At 48.7% G+C, this 24076-nt stretch overlaps 1 protein-coding gene across 3 annotated transcripts; it reads right to left on the reverse strand.

The window, feature by feature from the left end:
• Positions 1-1958: 1958 nt before the first annotated feature.
• Positions 1959-22117, reverse strand: PRDM8 (PR/SET domain 8). Of its 3 annotated transcripts, none has more exons than XM_049709369.1 (6): positions 21691-22117; positions 9630-9881; positions 8478-8614; positions 5982-6202; positions 4756-4987; positions 1959-4336 (listed from the first exon to the last, which is right to left on the reverse strand). In XM_049709369.1, exons 4-6 carry the CDS (start codon positions 6198-6200, stop codon positions 2718-2720), a joined length of 2070 nt encoding a protein of 689 aa, XP_049565326.1. In that variant the 5' UTR covers positions 6201-6202; positions 8478-8614; positions 9630-9881; positions 21691-22117; the 3' UTR covers positions 1959-2717. The 3 variants fall into 3 exon arrangements, with proteins under 3 accessions (XP_049565326.1, XP_033262336.1, XP_004280211.1); XM_033406445.2 differs by having other exon boundaries at positions 21391-22117; XM_004280163.3 differs by lacking the exons at positions 9630-9881; positions 21691-22117 and having other exon boundaries at positions 1959-4333; positions 8478-8812.
• Between the last annotated feature and the right edge of the window lie 1959 nt (positions 22118-24076).

The raw sequence follows: 24076 nt of genomic DNA on the forward strand, positions 1-24076 counted from the left end.
GGCTTCCTTCCTGATTGTGTGATTAAATTAATGACCATATAAAGGAAAACACAGGGGGAGCTCAAAATTGTCTACATGCGTTCTTCAAAAAATAAGATTCTACACTATGGGGAAGTCTTTTTCAAAAAGCAGTATTTACTTACTGTTTCTGTAGACCTAAGTTCATCTTTGAATCCCCAACATGTAATAAAACTAGTGAAAGGAAGATTCTGGAAGGATGGGACAGAAACAAAGGGGCATTCCAGGGTTTTTGTTTGTTATTTGGTTTTTGTTTTTAAGTTAGGCCCTATGCAACCTGGGTTGGTTGGTTGGTTTTTAAGAAACTTTTGCTCTAGAGATCTACTAGTGTTCCAGGCATGGACAACTTAGTCAGCCTCTCAGGCATAGTGGTTTAAGGATCTCTTGCGGCCCACCTTCCATTTACCTCCAAATATCTTTCTCACTTCTTGCTATCAAATTTACTCCAAAGCAATCTTGGCCTTTTCTCTAGAAAGCCTCCTATAGATTTCATTGGAGCCTATTAGATCATTAGAAAAAACAATTCTCCAGTGCCAGAAGTGCTTTAAAGATAGCAGAACCTGTCTCACTCATTGTACAGATAAGAAAACCAAAATGCAGGTAAATTAATGATACCAATAATGATGCAAGGTCATACTCGTCATGCAGAGAAGAGTTAGAACGGGAATTTTGGACTGTTCTTCTCATCACACTTTGCTGGGGATTAGTGTTTCAGATCACCTAACTGTTGCCTAGGAAAAGTGAGATCAGGCCTCAAAGAAATGTAGCACAAAAAGTACTTGGATAATCTTAAGAAAGTCAACCTGCTTTTTCCACCAATCACACTATGGATACGTCTCTTTGCCTTACCCCTGGTCTCTACCTGCCTAATGGTAACTCGTTATGTAGTCCTCTTAAGATAATGAAGGTTTCAAAATCCTTTTAGAGAAAACCATCGAAGGCCTGCAGTGAGACCTTGTGCAAGTTTCACATTTCAGAACTTTTCACAAATATCCTTCTTCTGACATAGGGGAGGGTTGGCAAGATGTGAAGGAAGGAATTACAAATGGGAAAGAACACCTCTTGTGATAGATAAAACAGTGTAATATTGGTTTCTAGAGCACCTATGGAGTGACTCTGAAGATGTCCCTGGATTAAGTACAAGCTACCCTAAGACCTAAAGGATCATCATTCATTTGGTTTTGCATCTAATGGTTTCTGGACATACCACATGCACCTACATACATACGCTCTGTTTCAGAACTGTTGTCACTATATGAAGAGTACAGAGGGACATTTCATAAGACAAAGGGCAGGGAGAGGAGGAAAGTTCTCAAGGTCTTCTGTATTGTAATGCTCCAGGGCTAGTTTTTTTCCAGAGGCTGTGCAGCTGTTCAAGTCTGTGCAGGGAAAACTGGGCCAATACATACACTACCATGGCCATTTCACCTTGGTTTCTAAAGAAGCTCTCCATAGAGTCTCTTAATGGGTAATGACAGAAAGCTGAAGGGTTCTAGAGCACAAGATACTCTTCCATGTAAGCATCACTAGTAGAACCTAAAGTGGGCTTTTCACCTGGTCTCTCTGATCCAGGTCTGAAAATTATTTGTCTTTGGCCACTTGTGAAAATGCTAGTTATCCTGCTGCTGAAAAGAATGATGACATCCCAGGGACAGGTTAGCTTCATAGCAGGCATCTTTGTTTAGATGATTTGTCCTTTGATCAAGAAGCTCAACATTCTCCAGATAAAGATTTTCCAAATAATAATCAGACTTTGTCTTCTCACTTTTAGGCTCAAAACTGGCTTAGAGTAAATAATACAAGTGGGGTAGGGTTTATCGTTCCTCTGTTCTGCAGTTTCTTCCCCTTCTTTTCGGGCACTCAATGAAAATATATGGTACATACTCAGAGTATAGCCCTTAGCTACAAAAAACATTTTAAAACACCTTCCCAATAATTGCTTTGAAGAAAATAGTCATTTATTGTCAAAGCATCCAACATATCCAGATAATCTATATAAAGTTTAATAAATCTTTCCAGGGATAAAAGAAACACATAACTATTCAGACTCCATTTCACTGGCACAAAATTACACTTTGTATTAAAAGGAAATACATATTTACATAATGATGACATTCTTCATTGAAGTCCATAATCATTTCATGATACATGCACTTCCCCCTGGAAACTTAAATTGAATGGTGACCCTCTTTTTATTTGTTTTGCTTATTTTTGTAGGAACACAAACTGTAATCAAGAGATGCAGAAAGCATCTCACCCTCCTCCTTTACTTTATATCTAAAATAAATTTTGCCCTTACATATTATTCCATCTAAATCGTAAGTGCTTAATAATTTAAGTAGAAACGTATGACAAATGCATCAATATGTTGCAATATATGATATTTTAAAAAATGTACTTTGTTTTGGGGAAAGTGAAAATACGTGCATTCAAAAGAAAACCTCTTAAACACCCCACCCAATCAAAAATCCACCATCTTGTCTCGTGTGTGTGTGTGTGTGTGTGTGTGTGTGTAGTGTAGGTCACGGGTAAACACTTGGATGTAAAGGTTGGGGGGGGCAGAGCACGTGTGTGAGTGTGTGTGTGTGTCTGGGTGCGATGTTTCAGGTCACAAGGAGGTGGTGGATGTCCTCGTGTGTTTGCTCCTGCAAGGCTCGACTGTGCGTGTGCGCGCGTGGAAAGCTGGAGTCCTTTCCGTGTCAATTATGCGAAGTCATGTGCCTGGAGAGGTGGTGGCGCTCCCTGAAGGACTCATTGCAAATGGGGCACTTGAGTTTCTCCTCCCGTCTTCGTTTCACCAAGGGCTCCATGGCGTACTCCTTTTTGTGATGCGACCTCATGTGGTACACCAGGTCGGAGGTCATGCGGAAGGAGGCATTGCACTTGGCGCACCAGTTCTGCGCGGGCAGACACAGAGAGGTGAAGGAGGGCGGCAGCAGCGTGAGCGCCGAGGGCAGCTGCAACTGCAGGGGCCCCGCGGCCGCAGCCGCCGCGGCCGCCGCGGCGGCGGAGCTCTTGGGCCAGAAGGCGGTGGCGTAGAGGAAGGGGCTCTGTTTAGGCAGCCCGCCGCCGCCACCGCCACCGCCGCTCGGCAGAGACCCGCAACCTCCGTTCAGGTCCGCAGCTCCTTGGAGCTTCACGGCCAGAGGATCGGAGGCGGCGGGGTACAGTCTGGTGGGGCCCACACCGTCTCCGGGGTGGCAGGGCTCGAGCGCGCTCAGCTTCTGGCCCAGCACCAGCGGGGACAGCTGAGAGAAGGAGCGCGCCGGCTGCGAGAAGGCGCTTTTGCGCTCGTCCGACGCTGCGCCCTGGCCGCCGCCCGCCCCGCCCGCGGTCCCAGCGCCTGCACCGCCCCCTGCGCCGTTGCCGCCCGCACCGCCCAGCTGCTGCACTGAGGTGAAGGCGCTGCCCCGCGCCGGGCTGCCGCCCTCCAGCCGGCCGGGCAGCGCTCCCCCGGGCCGCGGGGCCAGCAGCTTCTCGGAGCCAGCCGGCGACGCGGCCACGGGCGTGGAGGAGCCGCCGCCGCTCGCGTCCTGCTCCTCGGCGGCCATGCTCCCGCCGTCGGCGGCCGCCTCCTCCTGCACACCGGCCGCTCGGGACGCCTTCTTCACCTCCACGAAGGCGCTGCGCTTCGCCTCGCCTGTCTCCGGGCTGGGCGGCGCGAACAGGCGGCTGTTCTCTTCCAGGCCGAAGTAGCTGCCCGAGGCGCGGTACTGTTGGGGCGTGCACACCAGGTCCTCCTTGGAGGCGGGCGGGGGCCGCTCGGCGAAGCGGCCCCGGCCCCCCACCAGCGCCGCGCCGCCGCCGCCGCCGCCCTCCGCCGCCTCCTCCGGGAATTTCCTCTTCCCTTTGCCCACGCCCGCGGCGTTGCCGTCGGGACTCAGCTCCGCCCCCTGGTGGTCGCTGCAGCCGCTGAGGCTCCTCACTGGGGAGCAGCTGCTGGCTCCCCCGGAGTTCTCCAGCTCCCGCGCCAAGTTGTGAAAGTCCGTGGACGGCTTCGCGCTGCTGCCGCCGCCGCCCGCCGCAGGCGGGTTACCGCCCTCGGGGGAGGGGGCCGGGTAGTGGTGGACCGGGCCGGCTTTGCAGAACTTGGGGCTGGGACCCAAGGGTGCCTCCTGCGGCTGCGGCGGCTGCTGGTCCTTGCCGCCGCCGCCGCCCCCGTGATCCTTGGTGCCCACGCCGCTGCCTTGCTCCTCTCGGGGGCTCACATCAACGCTGTGAAGTCTCTTGGGACAGCGGAAGCGCAGATGCGCCACATAGGGAAACTCAAACTGGAAACGTTGGCTGCATTCCAGGCATGTGTAAGGGGACGACCCTGCTTAGTGAGCAAACACCACATACACACAATTGCGCGCGCGCGCGCGCACACACACACACACACACACACACACACACACCACATGATTACTCAGCATCGTCTCTAGGCCAGTTTGCCATCACCCCCTTCACAAAGCCACCTTCGCTTCTCAGGGCCTGAGTGCCTGAGTACAGAACATCGTGAAAGACCCGATCTAACTTTCCCTCATGATTTGAGGGGAGTGCAGTCATTAAGCCAAGCGTGCCCCGAGTTATCCTCACCTAGCTGTCCCAGCTTCCTTCCGGACTATATCTCAGAAGCTCCCTATGAGGCACTCCAAGGGAGGAAAGGCGCGCCGAGGCGCCAGAGTGAGCCCCGCCGCTCCCTGCGTCGCTCCCCCGCTAGCTAAGTGCCCAGACGCAGGTCGAGAGCCAACCTACCATTCATTTTGCTGTGGGATCTAGAGGGGCAGAGCAAGAGTAACTCAGTCAGTTCTTTCCCGTACCAAACTAATAACTCCTCATCTTTGGCAATCCTGCGGAGAGAGCGGTAAAACAGCTGTCCGTTTTTTATGTAGGCTTCAAGGTTCTGCTCTTCTTTATCTCTGGCTGATTGGACCAAACGCAGCCACATCAGACCTTCTGAGGAACCATTCGCCGCTGAGGTGTCTACCTACAGTTTAGAAAAAAGAAAGAATACAAGAAGGAAGGGGATGAGGGAGGGAAACTCTTGTGAGAGAATGAAGCCTCAGGAGCCAGGGCCATTTCCTCTGTTATTCTTTCCCAAAGAATTATCTGAGGTCAAGCTTCCAAAAACTTGACCCGAGTTAACATCCATCCTCATGTTTGTGGCCGGCAGGTAAGATAATATTCCTAGAAAGCTGCATCAATTATGTAGATTATTTAAGTCATCGTATATTGGTTGAACACCAAGTTAGCAAGTTTCTTCTTACAATTCAAATAGTGTTAACCTCTTGAGAATTGATTGCTAAATTATATCACGTTGCAAAAGTATGGGGAATTTTCTTTGTCTTAGAAGTAAAAAGCAGGCTTAGGTTTTAAAAATTATTCTGTGGCATTCACTCATCTTCCTAATTTTGGCTTAAACAATTAATAGTTCTTTGTAAAGAAAGAATAGGAAGTGAGAGGACTTTTCACACTCAAACATATGACTTTAATGATGTTTCATTGTCAAAACATTAACATTTTTATTTAAATACAAACTCTAGGCACTAGCTAGCTTAACCAGAAAGAGTAATATTCCAGGGAACAAGAGGCCTCTTGGGATTGGAAGGCAAATGCACCCAATATTTATAATAAAAGTACTTATAGCAAGTACTTAGTATGCAAATAGCCTCAACCCTAGTGAAACCTCCCAAAATGTTAAGGAAGTGGTGGTCATCTCCAGGAAAGCCCAGAATTGAGGCACTGATTTAGACATATCTGGCATTCAAAATCAATTTTTGTCACTTATTTTGGAAAACCAGTTGACAATACTTCTGAGTTTGATTTTCCTTTTCTAATTTTTGGTGTGTAAAATAGAATGGCACGTATCATTGCATTTTCTACATTCAGAACCTGTCTCAGCTTGCCATTAGAATGACTCTTAGTCCATTTTCAAAAGGATATTACCTTCATAACCCTACACAGCATCGGCCAAGACTTACCCGGAAGATATAAGGGACCGTTCTCTTGTCGGTGGACTTGAGAGCTATGAAAGCTATGCTGTCGTACAGAGAAGTATGGCTCAGGACGCAGGGACCGAATATAGCGTTCTCAGGGATGTCGCAGGTGGTGTAAACGCTGGTGAAAATATCTGTCAGACATTGTTGGACAGCTTTGGCATCTCCATCCCAGATGCCTCTCTGGATGCCCGAATCCTCCATCACTGAAGACAGATACACAGGACAATTGAAGCGAGTTACATTACTCCTTTTGCCTCTATGAATCCAGGCAGAACGTTTTGACAACTAGACAGATTTTTCTTGAATTTGCCTGGTTTTTGCATCGCTCTTATTTCAAAAATAAAGCCAATGGCAGATTAAATCTGGCATATTACAAAGATGCCAATGAAGAGTACTTTCTTTTCCTTTAAAAATTATTTAAAAAAATTGTGATGGGGGAGCTCAGAGCGGACTGACTGCTAGAGAGAAAGAAAAACTGGGCTAGGAAAGAGAAGATCGCTTTTTTCATTACCTTGGGGGAGGATGGGGGGAGGGAGAAAGAAGGGAAGAACAATAGGATTTTTTACTAGCCTACAGACTTTCCAGACTGAGAGAAACTTCTAACCCTTGGGAGAAAGCTCCTCTCTTTTACTCTTATGTATTGAACTGGGCACCGGGGAGCTGATTTTATTCTATTTTTTCTTCCAAAGAGGGGAGCAGCATTTGCGAGCAGGCGGAGACAGCAGAGCATGGCGAATGGATTTCAAGTAGAGTGTCAGGGCCACTGATTCCATGTCAGCTAACCTTTCTCTGCAGCCTACAAGAGGGGACGTGTGTCTGCTCATTTCCATAATCCAACACTGTCCCTCCGAGGGCTTTAATTAAAAGCAGCAAGCAGAGGTAATTATTTTTTTCTCGACACGCTTATTTATGGATGAGAGTGAATCCCAGTTACCTTGTTATACAAGGGGGTGGATAGAGTCGCATGAGCCTCATGAAGTGTGCAGGTATAAGGCACGACGGAAGGGTCCCCAGTCTGAAATACCGCGTGTGTAATGATTGGTGAATGCTCACTCCCCCAGATAGGACCTTGTCTGGGCAAGAGGGGGCAGCCCCGCTTGAGTAGACCTCGGTGGGCTCTCCAGCTGTTTAATCCGCAGTAATTCAGAAAGTGATGCCCCGATGGAGAGCTCTCTATTATTAAGCTGTCATAAGGAGACATTTTCCTTTCTTTGCCACTGGACACCCCCACACACACAAGACTTATCATTAAACAAACAAACAAACAAAACAGATATTTAAAATTTAAAGTGGCTTTAAACTAACTGCATTGTTTACTCTTTCTGACTGATTAAAAGATTCCTCCAAGTTGTTGTTTTTTTCCCTAATAACGTCTCCATAGGCAGTTATTTAAGTATATTTTGTACAATTTAAGTAGCAGGAAAGGGAAACCTAATTCTTTTCCTCAGAAGCTGTTCTTCATGGAATAATATTAGTCATGTTCATTTTTATCTTAATGTCTATTAACCAATTAATCTTGCAAATGTGATTACAAGGTAGTGCTTTTATTTATTTTTTTTCTTTCCAGCTAACAGAGCATGAAACTTTGGTCAGCCTCTTTTCCATTCACTCTGCTACATCCCCCAAATGTCAAGTATGGGCTGTATATGCCAGGCAGGAATAAGAGAAATTATCCATACAGTAGAAACTTACTTTATTATGCTACAGCATCTATCCCTGGGCATTTTACCCAACACAAGGTAGCCCTTCTGATTCCAACTGCAAATTTAAATACATTTTAAAAAATCCTTCAGAATCTGTCAGAACCTCCTTTTCAACGGAATCCTATTCTCTCCTTTTCAATTTCCTCAATTCAGCGTTTTATGCTCCAATTTTTCTCTTCCTTTTAAAAGTCTCTTTCACACAAGCGTTTCATTGTGCCGAGAGGTCGCCCCGTCACTTCGGGCAACAGCAGGGACCAATCATTAAAATGCAGTTCTACCTAACAATACGGTGAAAAGATCCTCGCTACGCCGCGCTAATAGGGGTTCGCGTCGCCACGGCGGCCGCCACGAGCCTCGAGTCGGTCACAATACAACTGGGCGAGAGCCTGGGCTCTGCCGCCCGCGCGCGGTCGCCTTTGCCACCTAACCTTTCACAGTTCTGCATCCTCCTCTAAGCCCGGGTTCTCAGACGCCCGGGGGATCCTCCCAGAGCCCGCTGGGCTCGCCGAAAGCCGTCGCTGCCGCCGGCCGCTCGCCCTCCCCCGTAGGCAGGCATTGTCTGGCGGCCGCGCGCTCCCCAGTCGCTGGCTTCTTCGCCAAAGGGCTCTCCACCCCTCCTCCCTTTGTATAACCCTATTGGCAGTAGAGATCCCGTCAATAATTATCCCCCCCCCCTTTTCTGGATAATGAGAAGACGGAGGACAAAATGTTCCACTCTCCCTACCAAACCTGCCTTCCTCCCATCCTCCTCTCCCATCAATGCAAATAGACTTACCAGGAATAAGGTCAGGATCAAATCGCCCAAATAAGGCCACCTGGAACCGGGAGATGCAATCGAGTGTTTCTTTTGCCTACTGTATCAATGTATTTCCATGTCAAGAGGTGTTGGTGTTGCTGTCTTGTAGCCTCTGCCTAAAGAGAGGAGAGAGAGATGGAGAGACGTGGAGAGAGAAATGAGGGGAGAGTGAGAGAGAGAGAGAGCGAGAGAGAGAGAGAGAGAGAGAGAGAGAGTTGTACAGATGGACCCGATGCAGTGACTGACTGGCACGCAGACACACACTTTTTGTTTGCTGCACATAATCTGCCCAATGACGCGTGACAGCCCACGTCCCCTCCCTTTAACTCTTTGCTGGTCTGGGCGCTCCCTACGGCGGCGCCGCCTGCCTGGAAACCTTCTCTCCGGCCTGCCCGCGCCCCGCAGCCCCGAGCGCTTTCGCCAAGTGGCAACGCCTCTCCGAGCGCGGCCCGGCCCGCCTCCTCCTAAAGCCTCGGGCCCTCTGAAAGTAGTGGTGGTGGTGGTGGCAATCAGTTTTGGGGTCGGAAATGGAAGTACCAAAAGACCTGGAGAGGGCCTTTTCCCGTTTCGCTTGGCACCTGGAGAACCTCTGGCAGACAGCTGGCCACTCAGCGCGCGCACGGATCCCGCGCGCATTGCCTGAGTCTGAGTTCTGTGAAGGGAAAGGGGGCTGCGGTTTAGCCCCGAGGGATTCTCTGGCCCTCCAGCCGCGGCTGACACGAGCAGCTAGTTGCCAGGGGGTGATAAACCGGCGTCAGCTCTCTCCAGGAGCGCTCACACTACCAAGCCCTCACGAGCAAGATTCAGAAAGGGTGCGCTTTGGTGAGAACTTGGCTCAGTCTTTCCTTGAACACGGAGATGGGTAAGAGGGATGGGGTAGGGACGCCGCCAGACCTCCGAAAGGGATTTACAAGGGTCTTTTGGTCCCAGCACACACTTACCTGGGCGGGGTAAGGGGTGAGAAGGGGACTGGTGGGAAAAACCCAGGTTACGGGACTCAAGCTTTTCAGGCTCTTCCGCCTTCAGCCTGGCGCGTTCTGCATAATCCCCAAGGGGGTCCCTTGCCGGGGAGGCAGGTAGTCTAAGACCCCCCCAGGGGTGGGAAGGGTGAGTTAAAGTAAAAATTATTACCGAGATGGGCTCCGGAGAGCTTTTCACGTCCAGCAGGTGGTGGAAGAGTGAATGGAGTGGCCAACGCCGTCTCAGGAGCCTCGTTTGTGCGCTAAGCCACTTAGAGGCGCTGGCTGGCCCCTTTAGCGCAGCAGTTGATGCTAATGACTTGAGGTCTTTAACAGCCTGCAAGTTGACTCCTTCAACAGGGGCCCGCAACACATTTTCGCTGGGGGATCTCGGGGTTCATTTTCGACATTTAACTCTCTGCTCCTAAGGGAAGAAAGACCTTTGAGTGGTATAGACAGTCCCACTCCTTCAGCCTCATCCACAACACCACTACGTTGAAGAGGGCAATCAGTTAGCTTTAGGATAAATCGGACGTGTAGCCGCTACAGTGGACAAAGCAGAACCACGACTTGAGAAGACAACCTAGTTTTTAGCCAGTGTTTAAATAAGGTAAGTGGATTGGGGGTTGGCAAAGAGCAGCCTAAAAGGAAAAGGTGTGTGCAATGTTACTCTGATGCTCCTGTGGCTCAGAGACCTCCCTCCGGAACCCAGTGAGGCAACCAGGCACGGAGCGCCTTTCTTCGCTGGCGCCTACCATACAAGGAAGCCTGGAAAGGATTTTGCAGAGGAGGAAAAAAAAAAAAAAAGTGCGAGGAATTTCCCACCAAATTCTCCTTTCTCTCTCTCTGCCTCCCTCCCACCTTCTGTCTCTCTCTCTCCCTCCCCTTCTCTTTTCATCCGGCCCCCACATAAGTTCTGAGTCCTTCTGACCAGACAGAGCTGTTGTCTAGGATTAAGCTGGGACTTGGAGAAAGAAGGGTTGCAAAATCCCCAGATACTAGGAAGTAAAGGAAGAATTCTCCCTTAAATGTTCAGGTTAGCTATTGAGTTTTCAAAGAAACCTTCTCAAACTACAGTTGTCTTTCATCTTAACATATCATTTCTCTTATGCACATGTGCACACTTTAAAATAGTTTGCTCAAGGGCAACTCATGTAATGACCAAAGCTTAATGCTGAGGGCTCTCACATGTCTCTATATAAGAATCTGCAAGGTATTTAGCCACCAATTGGCTTATACCTGGATGCTTCATTCATTACTCCCCCCATCTCACTCACACACATGCATTCCCCCTTCACTTGTTTAAAGAAAGGGTGATGGGATTAGAAATGTCATAAGAATTGCCTCAAACATCTGAAAAATAACTTGCAGTGTTGAAGAATTCAATTAAGTGAATTCAGAGAAGGAAAAAGTAAGGGCAGGTGACACACAGGTATAAACAACAGCAAATTAAGATACAGAAGTAGCCATAAGAGGGTTGTGGTCCCTTAGAAACTACAGCAAAGGTGTGTGTGTGGACAGGGGGGAGGAGTGCTGTGTCTTCGAACCTAATTCCTAAACTGTAGGGCCTTCTTTTGCTTTTTGTTTGTTTGTTTGTTTTTGTTGTTAAAAGAGAATAGGGAGTTTGCCTTTCCCAGGAAAAGTCATCAGTCCATGCATAGACACTTTTAAAAAATCCTCTTACATATTGTAAATTTAAAAGCATCACCCCAGAATATAAGCATTCTGGAAAACCTTAAAATCTAAATGGCAGGCATTTTTCTTTTCCCCAGCCTTTCCTTTCTTAAATATAAAGGGCACTTAGACTATGTCTCCTTTGAGGTACTGAAACCTAGACTCCAATTTGTATAAAATAACAGATGTTTCTGGTACTGAAATTGGGGGTGAGGGAGCTTGACTTTCCAAATCTCAAGCTAGAAAATAACTAAGATTCTATATATCAAAGAGGGGAGAGATGTATTGAGAATCTGGCCATCAGATGATATTTCCTCTCAGTTTCACTTACCTGCCCACTAATTAGATTTCTGCTGCTGATTTTAGATATAAATCCCCAGATAAAAAATTTCCTACATTTTATGAATCCAACCAACTCTTTGTCTTATGTATTAAATGATTCAAACAACAACCACAAACCCACAAATATAGGTAAGAGCAAGTTTGAAATTCCTACTTTGAGGGTTTCCCAGTACTTTAAGTGATACACATTTTGTTAGGTAATATAAATGGTCTAAATGAAAATTGCTAATTGGAGGTAAATAAAATCTACAGATTACTTTTATTTTTTTTTCAGAAATTTATGGGCTAAAATGGTGCATAAGCCACTTTGAAATCATTCTGCATTATTTCTTACTGGAATTCACTGGTACTAAATGAAGAGTTGAGGCATTTATTCAGCCTAAAACAATACTATAAAGATGCATCTCGGTCAATAGTTTTATATAATTCACATGGAACAATGGGTTTATGCATATATTTGGAGCTCTTTTCCCTGGGATTTTATTTCCAATTAAATGATTAGAGAGATGACTATGAAGAGTGAAGGTATTTTTGCCTTGCCCCACTTTAACAAGGCTTCTTGCAGTTATGGCAAAAAATACATGTGTAGACAACTGCAGTATTGTTTTAGAAGAGAAGTCTGGAGAGAGGTTGATGAATGATTCCCGAGGTGGTGCCTTTTACGACCTAAGTGAGAGGATGGAGAAAGGGTAAGAAAGGAAATCTGATTCTTGAGAGCATTAGAATGGAAATGTCGTTTCTCCTCCCAGGGGAGAGAAAAGGGGCCCCAAATATCTCAACTTCTGTAATCGGAAGCAGGTAAAGTCTCTACGAATAACTCACTCAGAAGGATTATTACTTTATAAGAATGAAAACACATTATTTTTCTTTCTCTATCACTTTCTAGGTCCTGGCTCATCCCCTTCTAATTGTATCACCAAAGCACTACAGCAGCAAAGGCTCAGTATATATATATATATATATATATATACACACACACACACACACACACACACACACACACACATATATATATATACACACACGCATATATATATATATATATATATAAAATATTATATATATTTACACACTGGAAGACAAGAGGATGCCAAAGAAGCAGATAGATGGTGGAGACATTTTCCTAAACTTTCCTACAGGGAGGTCTCTGGAAGGGGCTATGAGGAGATTGGGGAAGGCAGAGAAAGGAGCTTCATGGAGGGGTGTTGCATTGCCGTAGCCTCACCAAGGAGGGTAAGGAACTTTCTAAGGGATGACTTAGAGGCAAGAAGAGGGAGACTTGCTGAGCTGGATAATGGTTTACAGGGATGGGGATGGGGCACTTTGTTTTTTATAAGTATTCATGGCAATTTCAGTATGGGTCTGTTCCTCACCAAGAGTTACAGTTTGTTCAGTAGGTCATAAATGGTTTCCCGGGCTCATTCTTGGACAGCCGGAAACTCAAAGGATGGATAATTTTGTAGCCTGTGAGGAGGGACTCCAGGCTTCCAACTGCAGGGATCATTATTCCTGACTCACATTTTTCTCTTTTCAGCTTTTCCTCTTTCTCAATAAATAGTAACTGTTCTTAATCCTGCTGCTACTAAAGCTATCATCATTATAGTTATAACCTACATTTCTCAAGTTTAAAACCTTCTCTCTGAGGGATCTCAAGTTCCACATGCCCTTCCTTTTGTGGGAGTTCAGCTTCAAGCTGAATAGCCTTTGAGAGCTTTGTGTAATTCATTTTCTCTCCTGGATCTAAGTTGTAGTCAGCTGGCTTAATGGCTTCTGTGAATGACTTCCAGCAGGGCAAGCAAACTGTGGTAATATTGAAGGCAACTACTACAGATCTGAAACCAATGCCTCATGCTCACCTAGTGAATGTAACCTGTGAACCAGATCTAATATGCAGCATCCTGACCCCCTGGATTCTCCCAGATTTTATACCCCTCCCCAGATGAATATCTAGAGATTTAGCAAGGAATTTTCTGTCAAATCCTCAGGTTACAAAGTCCTTCCCAGAATCATACACACAGCCCTTGAATGTATCTTAGTAGGAGGAGTAGGGTAGGAGGAAGGAAATGTAGACAGGGCATAGTCAGCCCCTCTGAGCCTCTCTCTCTCTGGGCCAGGCTTTCCAGGCAGACAGGGGACCAAGGGGTGTCTAGCAGTCTCAAATTGGAGGGAACATCAGATTTTGAGAAGACTGACTCTAGGCTTTAGGAATGTCACCAAGTTGAGAGGCTCTACATCAAATTTCTTTCCACAGCCAGGAGAAGGGGCATGATCACAATACTCAGTAGTACCTGAGTTCCACCTCTTTTCCTCTTTATTTTAGGGTGAGTGCAATTCCTGAGTTAAAAGAGAGGTGCTTATTGAAATAGTGGGTTCATACTAGGCAGAATCGACTCCCTGGAACCTGGTCAAAGCTAGCCCTCTAAAATATGGACTTAGATCGTAAATTGGGCTGCTGGGGGATGAGCAACATTCTTTCCTGGGAAGGGGGCCTAGTCAGAATGCACACATGCCCGAGACTTTCTAGCTCAGAATCTGTCCTTGGCATACTTTCCTGAAGCCTGAGGAGAGAGACATCTGATTTTCTCTAAGGAAAAGAGAGGCAAAAAAGAAAAGGAATGAAAAGGCTTGGAGGAGTAGATATCACTCAGTGACCACAACAGTGATGATTCACATTTCTTTGTTAGAGCCTTGGAAATAGTTTCATTTTTTCCACAAACTATGTTCTCATACCCAAACTGCTACCTGGTCATCTTGCAAATTGGATTGAGTGAAAATTATCTTTTATGATTTCAGTTCAAATTAATTGCAGGTATTCCATGATTTAATCCAGGGGAATTAATCTAGCATCAATGGGGGAATGTCTCCCCAAATACTATATGGAAGGTCTATAGCTTTTAACAGATTTGCATAAGCACTAAAAAACTACCAGAGTAGGTTTTCTTCAATTCTAATACTTGGAGAAGTAGTCCTTAAGGAATTCAAAGATCAGCTTGTCACAAACAACTGTAATAACACTACTATAAACAATATTGTATACACATTACAAAGTGGCAAAAATAATAGGCAGGGGGCTTGAAACTTATATTTGTTCTCTTGTACCTGGTTATTGAAAAGCCAATTCCCACATTGATTTGCTAGTCTTCTGGTGATGTGATATAAAGGTAAGCAAGATATAATTAATAATGTCCTCTAAAGTTTTAAGGAAAATCCATATTTTTAAAATAAATAATATCCAGAATTGTCAAACAAATCATTCACAAAATCCTAAGAAGAATAAACATATTGACTTTAAAGACCTGAATGTTCACTTTCCTGAAGGCCTAGAATTCAATTTAGGTCTGAACAATTTTATACCTGATCAGACATGGTTGTGTGTGTGTGTGTGTGTGTGTGTGTGTGTGTGTTACAGAGAGAGATTTTTCTTGGCTGCATATCTACAAAGCAGTCACTTCTCCTTGTTGCATGTTTTCATGTAAGATGGTTTTGAGAAAATGTGTGAAGTCATATAGGAGAGCAATTGGTCTTGGAGAAGCAAAACAATAGAGTTCTAAAGAATATATTTTATACATATGATTTTAGTAACAAGTAGCTTGTGTATGTGATCAGATGCCTCGTAGCATTATCTACATGCTAGAGTCAGTTTACCTGAGGCACTAGGAGGTCAACGTTTCCAGGGATCCTCTGAACTTGGGAAAATGTCCTGGGGAAAGTCAATGCTCTGAGAGTGGGGTCGGTTCCATTTCTTACCTGGGGGACTGAAATAGTTCTTCTATCCCTAAAGTCACTGACAGCTGAGTTTGGGCCCAACGTTTGGGCCTCAAAGCAAGGCAGGGAAGTGCTTGCGAGCCGCAGACCATTCCTGATGTCTGGATCTCCTGTGTCTATGTCTCAGTAGAGCTAAGAGTACGGAGAAGGCCAAATGACAGAGACGGGCTTAGATGTGGGCTAAGGAGGTCTCCCTGCGAGACACCCAGGGAGGGCATTACCCGGACAGTATCACAAAGGGCAGACAACACTCCCACTACATTTGGGATGAGTCATCAGGGAGTGACACTGGACAGGACCTGGGAGGAACCAAACAAGCCTTCAGCGGAGGGTTACTCTTTTAGAAACAGCGCTAGCAAACCAGGAACGTGGGGCAAGAAGAAGCCATGCAGCGCTCTCAGCGCGCGGCAGACACCCCCTGGACTAAGCTGGGAGCAAGTGGAGTTAAGCCTCCTCTCCTCCAAGTTTTCCGTAGTCTCCAACCTCCTATCGCCTCCACGGAATTAGTGCCAACTCTGGCCTCCTGCTAAGCGACTGCTTTCCGTGTGGAAAGGCTTCCCGAGCGCTGGGCTTTCGCATACACCAGCTCCCTCCCTCCCATCCCCCAGTCCCCTGCGCGGTCCTCGGCCGCCGCCCCCCTCCCCCGCCCCCCTTTCCCAGGGCACGGGGTCTGTGTTCTGATGTCTCACTAGCTGGGCTGCCAGTGACCTCTCCCAGCCTTGGATTTCCTCCTCAGGCAGGCTAAGGCTGGCAAGAGCTGCCTCCCGGGTCGCGGTAAGGACTCGGTAAGGGAACAAGGGCGAGCGCGCTTTTGAAAGCCAGTTGCTGAGCAGATGGTAAAGGATTACTTCCAAGAGCCGGGGTTAGTTTCATTTCAGCCTTGGCCATCCCAGAGAGGTCTCAATGCCTTCATTAAGGAACATTCTCAGACGTCTAGGGAACTGACCCAAGCACGAGCAACAACTCAGGTTTGGGCCGCAACTCCATCAGGGCAACTACCTGTGTTCGAATCCCGGCCCGTGACGCTTGGCGGATAATTTAACCTGCCCGTGCTTCAGGCCTTCCTCTGTGAACCGAGGGTAATAAAGGCAACTCCTTTCATGAAATTACCGTGAGGGCCGAGTTGGTATTTAGCAAGCGCAGAGAACACTGCCTGACACACAGTAAATACCTATTTCAGTGCTGGCTACTGTTACCGTTAGTAACACTGCCTTAGCTTCCTTTTCAGAAAATTTAAGAATTGTATTGTGCACCCGCCTTCAAAGCCACTCAGTGAAGGCTGAGGATTTCTCGATGTTTCTAGGAACACCGGAAGGAGGTACTGGAGGATAAAATAAGCAGGCGGGAGGAATGCGTCAGGTGTTCAGGAATCCCTTCTACGGCCAAAGGAAGGGCCCAAACAGACTTTACGGAAGAGCGAGCTGTTTTTGGCTGGTAGGCTGGGAGATTGGACTTCTTCTATCCCTCATCCCGGCCGTGAGTCCTTTCTTTTGACCTGGCAGCGGCGCAAGTTAGAAACGCAGGGAAGTCCGGGCACTACCACCCGATGGGGTAAGAAGCCTGTGAACGCATCGCTGATTGGCTCAAGTGCCGCGGCCAGAAAGCCAAAGCCTGGCCGGCCAGAGAAACCTGAAGCCTGGGTCGCCCGCTCCCACCAGGGCTCAGGGCCTCGGAGCGGCGCGGCCCTTCTTCTCCCTCCAAAGGCCGGGGATCAGCTGCGGCCCTCGGGAACAGGCGGGCCCGGAAGCAGGGTGGGCATCCCCGTACCTCCCCTCCACACCCTAGCCTGGGTAGCTCTGCGGGACGTGGCGTTGCAGCCGGGACCTCAGCCTCGCGGTCCCGCCCCGGCCCCGCCTCGCCCCAGACGTCCGCACGCGTTCTGCGCGGGGCCTTGTGGGCCGCGCGGCCGACGGAGCCCAGTCTTTGGGGCGGCGCTGCCGGGCAGAGCCTTCTGCCTGGGCCCCATCGGCTTCGCGCAGCCGCAGCCCTGGGCAGGCGCGCTCCGTTTGCCGGAGGCCTACAGTCTCACACTCTGCGAAACCTCTTGCCCGGGCAGGGATAGGTAACAGAGATCAGTGTGGGCTCTTTCTTCTGAAGGGTCCTGGAACCAGTGGTTAAGAGGTCAAAATTTGGGATCCTGAACACTTCTGTTTGAACCCCAGGTCTGCAGTCTACTAGCTGTGTGTCTTTGAGCAAATCACCTAATCTCTCTGAGCTTTAGTTTCCTTATTTGGAGAATAGCATAAACACCATTTGTCTCATAGGGTGGCTATGAATATTGTAAAAGCAAGCCTGGGTTCAGAACCCAGCTGGACCACTAGCTTGGGTTAACTTCTCTGTTCTTCTATTTCCTGTGAAGGAAGGGGACGTGTGAACTAGCATTAATAATACTTAACTCAAAGGGTCATAAGAATTAAATGCAATAAGCCTATGGGAGCATTCAGTCTAGCACATAGTAAGAGCCTAAACAGTTAATTAAAGCGCCTCAGTGCCTGCTACTTTGAAATGCTGAGTAAACATAATTTTTAAATCTTAGCTCTCCTAATCTTTGTATCCTCTTCAGAGAGAAGCAGAATGCAAAGGTGCATGTTGCTGTGTGGGTTGTGGTGCACACAGAATTGGGAAGAAGCAGCTTGTGGCAGTAAGGTAGGTGACACTTGTGAAACCTGCATGCCTTTCCTTCTTGGCCTTTCCTCTTCAGTTTCTAGGGTCAAGGTAATAGAATAGGAAAGGCAGGGTAGAGGAACTTAGAACATGGAAGATGCTCAACAAATGTTTCTTGAGTAAAAAAATGGCATTTCAGATATTAATGAGGCAAGGAGTCTGTCTGAAATGGAATGGAGGACCCAGAATTGGGGTTGTCTTCCATCTCTCTGCACCTGGCTGCCCGTAGCCATGTTACGAGCATTTCTGAGTGACATTATGTCTTGGCTTCTGGGAGGGGAAGACACAGGGGTGAATTATCTTGGGGTGAATTAGGCCTTTAGTGGAGGGTTGGGATCTGTATATTCCCCAAAGCTTGAAAATTCAATTAAGAGTCCAGGAGCTCACATTCACAGACATCCCTTAATCATCCTTAGAGCTCAGACCCTTGCAAAGAAGGGGAGCATACGTACATCACCATATGCCTCATCACTGCCCCACTCCTTCAATACTAGTGTCTTCTGATTTTTCAGATGGAAGCACTAACATGCTTTTTTGTTTTCTATAGATAATAGGATAATGGAGGATGATGTTTTACCAGGAACTAACAGGACATTGGGGGAAACATGGCCCCAAACAGCATTCAAGACCATACCCTTCTGCTTTATTCCTGAGGGCAGAGAATACTGATGCAGCAACAGCAATCTAAGGTATTTTATAAACTTCTGGCTCTTCTTCTGCTCTCCTCTCAGACCCTGACTAAAACCGTGTTAGCAGAAAGGAGAATGAAATGAAATAAAACCAATTCCTCAGTGTTTCAACACCTGCCCCCCCGCCCCCCCCCCCCCCACCCAGGGCAAAGGCAACAACTGGTGAGAAGGAGCTGCAACTTGGAAAAGATTTATTTTTCCTGGCCATAAATCTCATCCCCTTGTTCCTCTGCCCAACGAAGCATGATAAAGTCCTTTTCCATAAAGTATTCAGTATTAGAGCCACAAAGCTCCCCCAATCAGTAGCCATCTGCTTCTACCATAACTGCTGCTCCTGAAGCAGGGAAAGCAGAGCAGAGAAAGGGCAGCACTGTTAGGCTGCTGGACAAATGAGGAGACTGAATAGCTTTGGTTTTCCTTGTGTATCTGTATCTATAGAGACAGGAGAAGAAAGGCCGCATTATATTGATACAACAATTGTAAAACAAAACACGGAAGAGGCATCTAAAGGGCAATATCGCATGCATCAGGGGTCTCCAGATAAAAGGGGAACTAACAGATTTATAGAAACCTTTAATTGGTTTTCAATTGGAAGCTAAAGAGGCTGAGGCGAAGCCGTGAAGAGTGGCAGAGTGCTCTCCTTCAGCCGTCTGGGAGGCGTGATCGATTTCGCGGAGGGCGAAAAGAAGAATCTGGAACCCGCCCGGCGCCTCGGCGAGGGCAGGGAACAACTCCATGAGCTTTCCTCTTGGGCCAGGGAGTTACTGATTTGATCATAAAAGCAGAATCTCTCAATCGCTCTCTCTTTCTCTCTGTCTCCCTCTCTTTTTCCCTTCCTCCCACCCTCCTTCAGACTAGTAGGCAAGTGGAGAGGGAAGGAAAGGGTGCAAAAGTAAATATAACTTTATATTCCTGGAAGAAATAGACCCCAGCGTAAAGACACCAAACTTTAAACCTGTTCATGCGCTAGTAGGGAGGCCTCTTTGGAAGAAACAGGAGTCCCGCCCTCACCCTACCCCAGCCCTCTCCTCCTTTTCTAGACCCAAACAGGAAAAGCTAAAAATCACTGGAGACTCTCCACTTAATAAGGGAGAAGTCTTTGCTTGAGGCCACTGGGTTTGTCTCAGAGCGGATCTCTCCACTATGCAGACACCGCGCGCTTTTACTTAACCCCTTTCTGCCCGGCCGGCGGCAGCCTCCATCAGCCTCTGCGGACAGCGCCCACCCACACAGCAGCCCCAGACGTCCGTCAGTCGGCTCCTAAGGCTAATTTATTGGCCCGACCCTCCATTATCTTTTTCGATTTCCTAATTAATCAAAGATAAAAGGCAATGGTGCAAATTACGATTATGAGGGAACTGGAAGACCGTTTTGAATAAAATGGAGAAGGGGAACATGATTGATTGAACGGCAGGAGAGTGGATAGTGAAATCTCAAGTGCGAGGAACAGGCCTCAGAGGGTGAAACCCTGACCCCTCCGTCTTGCTAGCTGACCCCTCCGCCTGCCCTAACACCGTCGCAACAGGACAGCCCCAAATGAGGTCACTTGTGTCCGAAGCCTTCGGAGGAAAGAGAACTGGGTTTCCTCTCGGGGGTCCAACCTCACTAGGCGCCTAACGCCTAGCTAACTCTACCCCACCCCTCCCACCATCCAACACACACACACACACACACACACACTCCGCAGCCACCCCTGAGGAATTTCAGGACTCCTGGCCGGCGATCCCATTCCACAGCAGCAGCGCCTTTTGACTGAAATGCACCCCATTATTGCGACACTGCGCCGCGTCTCAAGTCTCTCACGGTTTTCCTTCTCTTTGAATATTCCTCTAGCGAGGCTAACTCTTCGTGAAATTGCAGGAAAACAAGTCTAGTAGGTCAGAGATTGCATTTGCTCGTGTAAGGGATTAATAGAGCCCCTGTCTGATGCTGCTTTCCAGAATTACGTTCGGGATTAAAAGGCAGACACGGCACGGCACACATTTTGCATTCTCTGGTGGTTGTGATTAATGTTTCCGAGGGGATTTGTACTGGGAGCTTACGGAACGTGCTCTCGGGGGTCTAATGCCCGACGACCGAGAGCAGGGACGAGCGGAGGGTCTGTGGGCACGCGCCAGAGCACTGGGGGATTAGAGGGGACGTCAGATGGGCGCGCGACGCCAGGCGCCGCGGCCTTTTAGCGCCTTCCTCCCTCTACCCCATCCCAGCACAACTGCTACGGAGGACCGCAGTGAGGACTGTCCGGGAAGGCGGACTTTAGGTCTTATAGGGGTCTGTGTAAGGGAAAATGCCCTCGAAGTGTCCTGACTCTGGGGTGGGAGAAGGGTGCTCAGTACCAGGCCGCTGAACTTCATACATCCCTCCAGTAAAGGGAATTACGAGCTCCGCGTTCAGGTGAAGCGCTGCTCCCAAACGCAGCCCCCCCCCCCCCCCCGCGGTCCCCCAGTCAAAGAGTCTCCGGGCCCAGGCCAGGAAGAGAGTAACCTCAACCCCAGGAGCCACCACTCTCAGAGCTGCTTTCGGGGAAAGCCGGGAGGCACCCGTGGAGAGGAGCCAGAGCCTAGGCACGAAATACATCCCCCTTCCCACCGCCCCAGGGGGCGCACAAACGCTGACCGCGCGGTTGGAGGGACCAGGGAAGGAGAGGAAGGGTCCAGGATGCAAGGGGGCAGGCGGGGAGAAAGAAGGGAACCTGGCAAGCAAGAGAAAAAGAGAGGCAAATAGGAAGCGCGAGAGAAGAGCAGAGGGAGGAGGGCGGAGAAAATGGGGAAGGGGGTGGTCGCAGCTGGTGGGCATTACCGCTCTCCGGCAGAAGGGGGCACCTTTCCGGCCCGAACAGCTTTCCACTGGGCTGGGGCGGGATGCCCAGGCGGAGCCCTCCCTCGGCCCCAATCTCCGGGGTGCTGGGCGCCCCCTCCTGGCGGCTGGGCGGCGCTCCCGGCGGTCCAGCGGGTGCTCGGGTCCCGCGCCTGCTCGGCCCCCGGCGCCGGGGACGTGGAGGTGGTGCCGGGAGGAAGGTCGGGAGACGGAAGGGGGTGTGAGGGTGCTGAGGCGGCGGGCAGGCTCCCTTCCCCGCACCCTCCCCCGCGGTCTCCTCACCTGGGGCCTGCAAGACTCTTTCCCTGCGGACGCGGCTCCTGCGCGCCCCTCAGCGGCCCGGCTCCCGCACCATTCCGAGCCGGCGGAGCATCCCGCCCTCCTCGCCGAGCGGTCGAGGTCTCAGCCGCAGCAGCTGGGAGGGAGGGAGCGACCGCCGGCTGCTGCCGGGCGGCGTCTAGGGGCCGCGAGCCGAGCGCGAGGAGCCGCCATCTGGAGCCTCGGCAGCGGGCGGAGGTGCGGGTACAAGGGAAGGGGCCTAGCAGCTCGGCCAGAGGCGCTCAAGGGGCCCGGGTCCGAGCGTGGGAGCGGATGCCTGGGGGTGTGGGGGGAAGGTGTGTGTGAGGAGCTATGGCCCCTGGGGAGGAGGAACAGGCGTCTGCCCCCTTTAAGCGCCCGGAATTCCGGGTCAGTACCGACCGGCAGGTCTAACAGAAAGAGCGGGGGGCCCCGCGTGGCAGTCCATCCTCCTACCAGCTATTTCGCCTTGGCGGGTGGAGAGCTGTGTGTGTGTGGGGTGGGGGGGGGAACCAAAACACTCCTAGACGCGCACATACCCGCTGCCCGTCAGAAGTGGTTTTCTCATTTCCCTTTCCTCCCACCTTGTCCATCCCACTCCAGGAAACAGTCCTCTCCACACGGCACGGATTTTTGGACACCTCCACGTTACTTCAGACAACTACTTAAGCCAGAAAGTGGGACAGACACTGACAGGATATCACTCCTGGGGATAAATACCATCTAGTTTCCGGTGGACGGTAGAAAAGGAAGGGGGAGGGGGGAGGGGAGCTCATCCTTGTACTTTTAGCGTAGGGAAGGAGAGGATAGGGTGTGTCCTTTCTCCCCTCTCCTTTTTTCATTTCAGACCCTCCAATGTTTTTATATCTTTAACTTAAAAAAAAAATTCCCCTTTCCTAAATTTAGATGGTGGCGGGGAGCAAACTCATGGAAGGGGAAAGGTGATGAGTGTGGGAGAGAGCCAAGGGAGCCGGTCAAACGGACTCAAGCTCTCCAGCTTCGGGGCTATCTCTGAGGGAGATGCCCTCAGCCACAGGTTTTAGCTCAATGTAGGGGGGACTGATTGGGTGTATGGGTGGTGGCGGGAAGTCTGGATTAAAAAACAAAAAGGTATACCCACTCCCACCTCAAGGCATTCTCACTCCCACCTCAAGGCATTAAAAGACCCCCCCCCCCCCGCCCCAGCTGTCTCGTGTCCGGCAGAATGGCATTATGTAAAAGATCTGGCATGTCACCCAGTGGCACATCTGGTAGGTGTAGATGACATTCATTAGCACAGGGCTTCTACTCTGCAGCATGCCAAAGCCCTGACAGAGATGCCCGCTGCCAATCATTCATTCGCTGCCAATCCCAGAGCGGGGACGGGCGGGATGGCTCCCTTCCACCCTGGCACCAGGACTGGAGCAAACAATGTGTTGAGATACGAAGAGATGAAAGCGGAGCTGAGGATGCGCGGCACCCAACAGATGTATCCCGTGAGGAGATAACGGTGCGAAGAGTCATTTAGCAAGAAAGCATATGCAGGATCTCAGGAGGGAGGCATGGGCAGGGGTCTGCCTGCCCAGGGATGAGCTCAGGCAGGGGCAGGGGAACCCCTTCACAACCTCAAAGTTGAAGTTGCTCCTCTAAAAACACACAAAGATCAACCGCCTACCACCTTAACTGTAAGACCTCTTTCTCCCTTCCACCCTCTCTCTCTCTTTCTCTCCCCACCCCTGCCCCACCCCATGTGTACCTCTGTTTATCTAACCAGCTCTGAAAATATGAACTTCTCTGTTCTCCTCAAGGCTTTCTGATAACTGATATAAAGAGCACCTTTCCGTTTTTAATGTTGCACAGTCCTCTTTGCCTTGTAATTTGAGGAGGGAGGGAGGCTGTCAGGCTATCTTTACTGCATTTGAAACGGTAAAGTGTGTTTGGGGGACTAAAGTGTTGCATATGTTAACAACATGAATGAAAGAAAAAGTAAAAGTCTTATTTCAATTCCTAGCCTTTCAAAGGAGTTAGAGACGAACAAGGGAAAGCAAGGGAATTTTTAAAACAGCGAAGGATGGATAAAGATAAAATCTAGGATAGAAGTTGCCTCTGAGGTTGTTCTTTTTCTTAGGCTGGGTTGTGGTTACCTAGGTAGTCAGTGTATTGTTTTTCTTTATGTCATGCATATATTTTATAAATATTCTTTTTGTCCATGCAATATTTAGTAAAACAACAACAAAACTCAGAGGTTTGAGGGCTTGTGGAACTCAGTGTTTAACTTGAGTATATTCTTTATTGAATACATACATGTATATATATAATGTATAAAATTATAATACTCTTTTTAGTATAAATATACTATGAAAAAATTGGGGTATTCTTATACTGGCTCATG

Source organism: Orcinus orca, chromosome 4, assembly GCF_937001465.1.
Source record: "Orcinus orca chromosome 4, mOrcOrc1.1, whole genome shotgun sequence".
In the NCBI taxonomy this organism is placed as follows: domain Eukaryota; kingdom Metazoa; phylum Chordata; class Mammalia; order Artiodactyla; family Delphinidae; genus Orcinus; species Orcinus orca.

Bases quoted from the DNA above. Each gene is read 5' to 3' on its own strand.
- PRDM8 (XM_049709369.1), bottom strand. From the start codon at position 6,200: ATGGAGGATTCGGGCATCCAGAGAGGCATCTGGGATGGAGATGCCAAA. The intron at 4,988-5,981 runs GTAAGTCTTGGC...TCTAAACTGTAG, and splicing joins CGGTCCCTTATATCTTCCGG to GTAGACACCTCAGCGGCGAA. The intron at 4,337-4,755 runs GTAGGTTGGCTC...TTGCTCACTAAG, and splicing joins ATCCCACAGCAAAATGAATG to CAGGGTCGTCCCCTTACACA.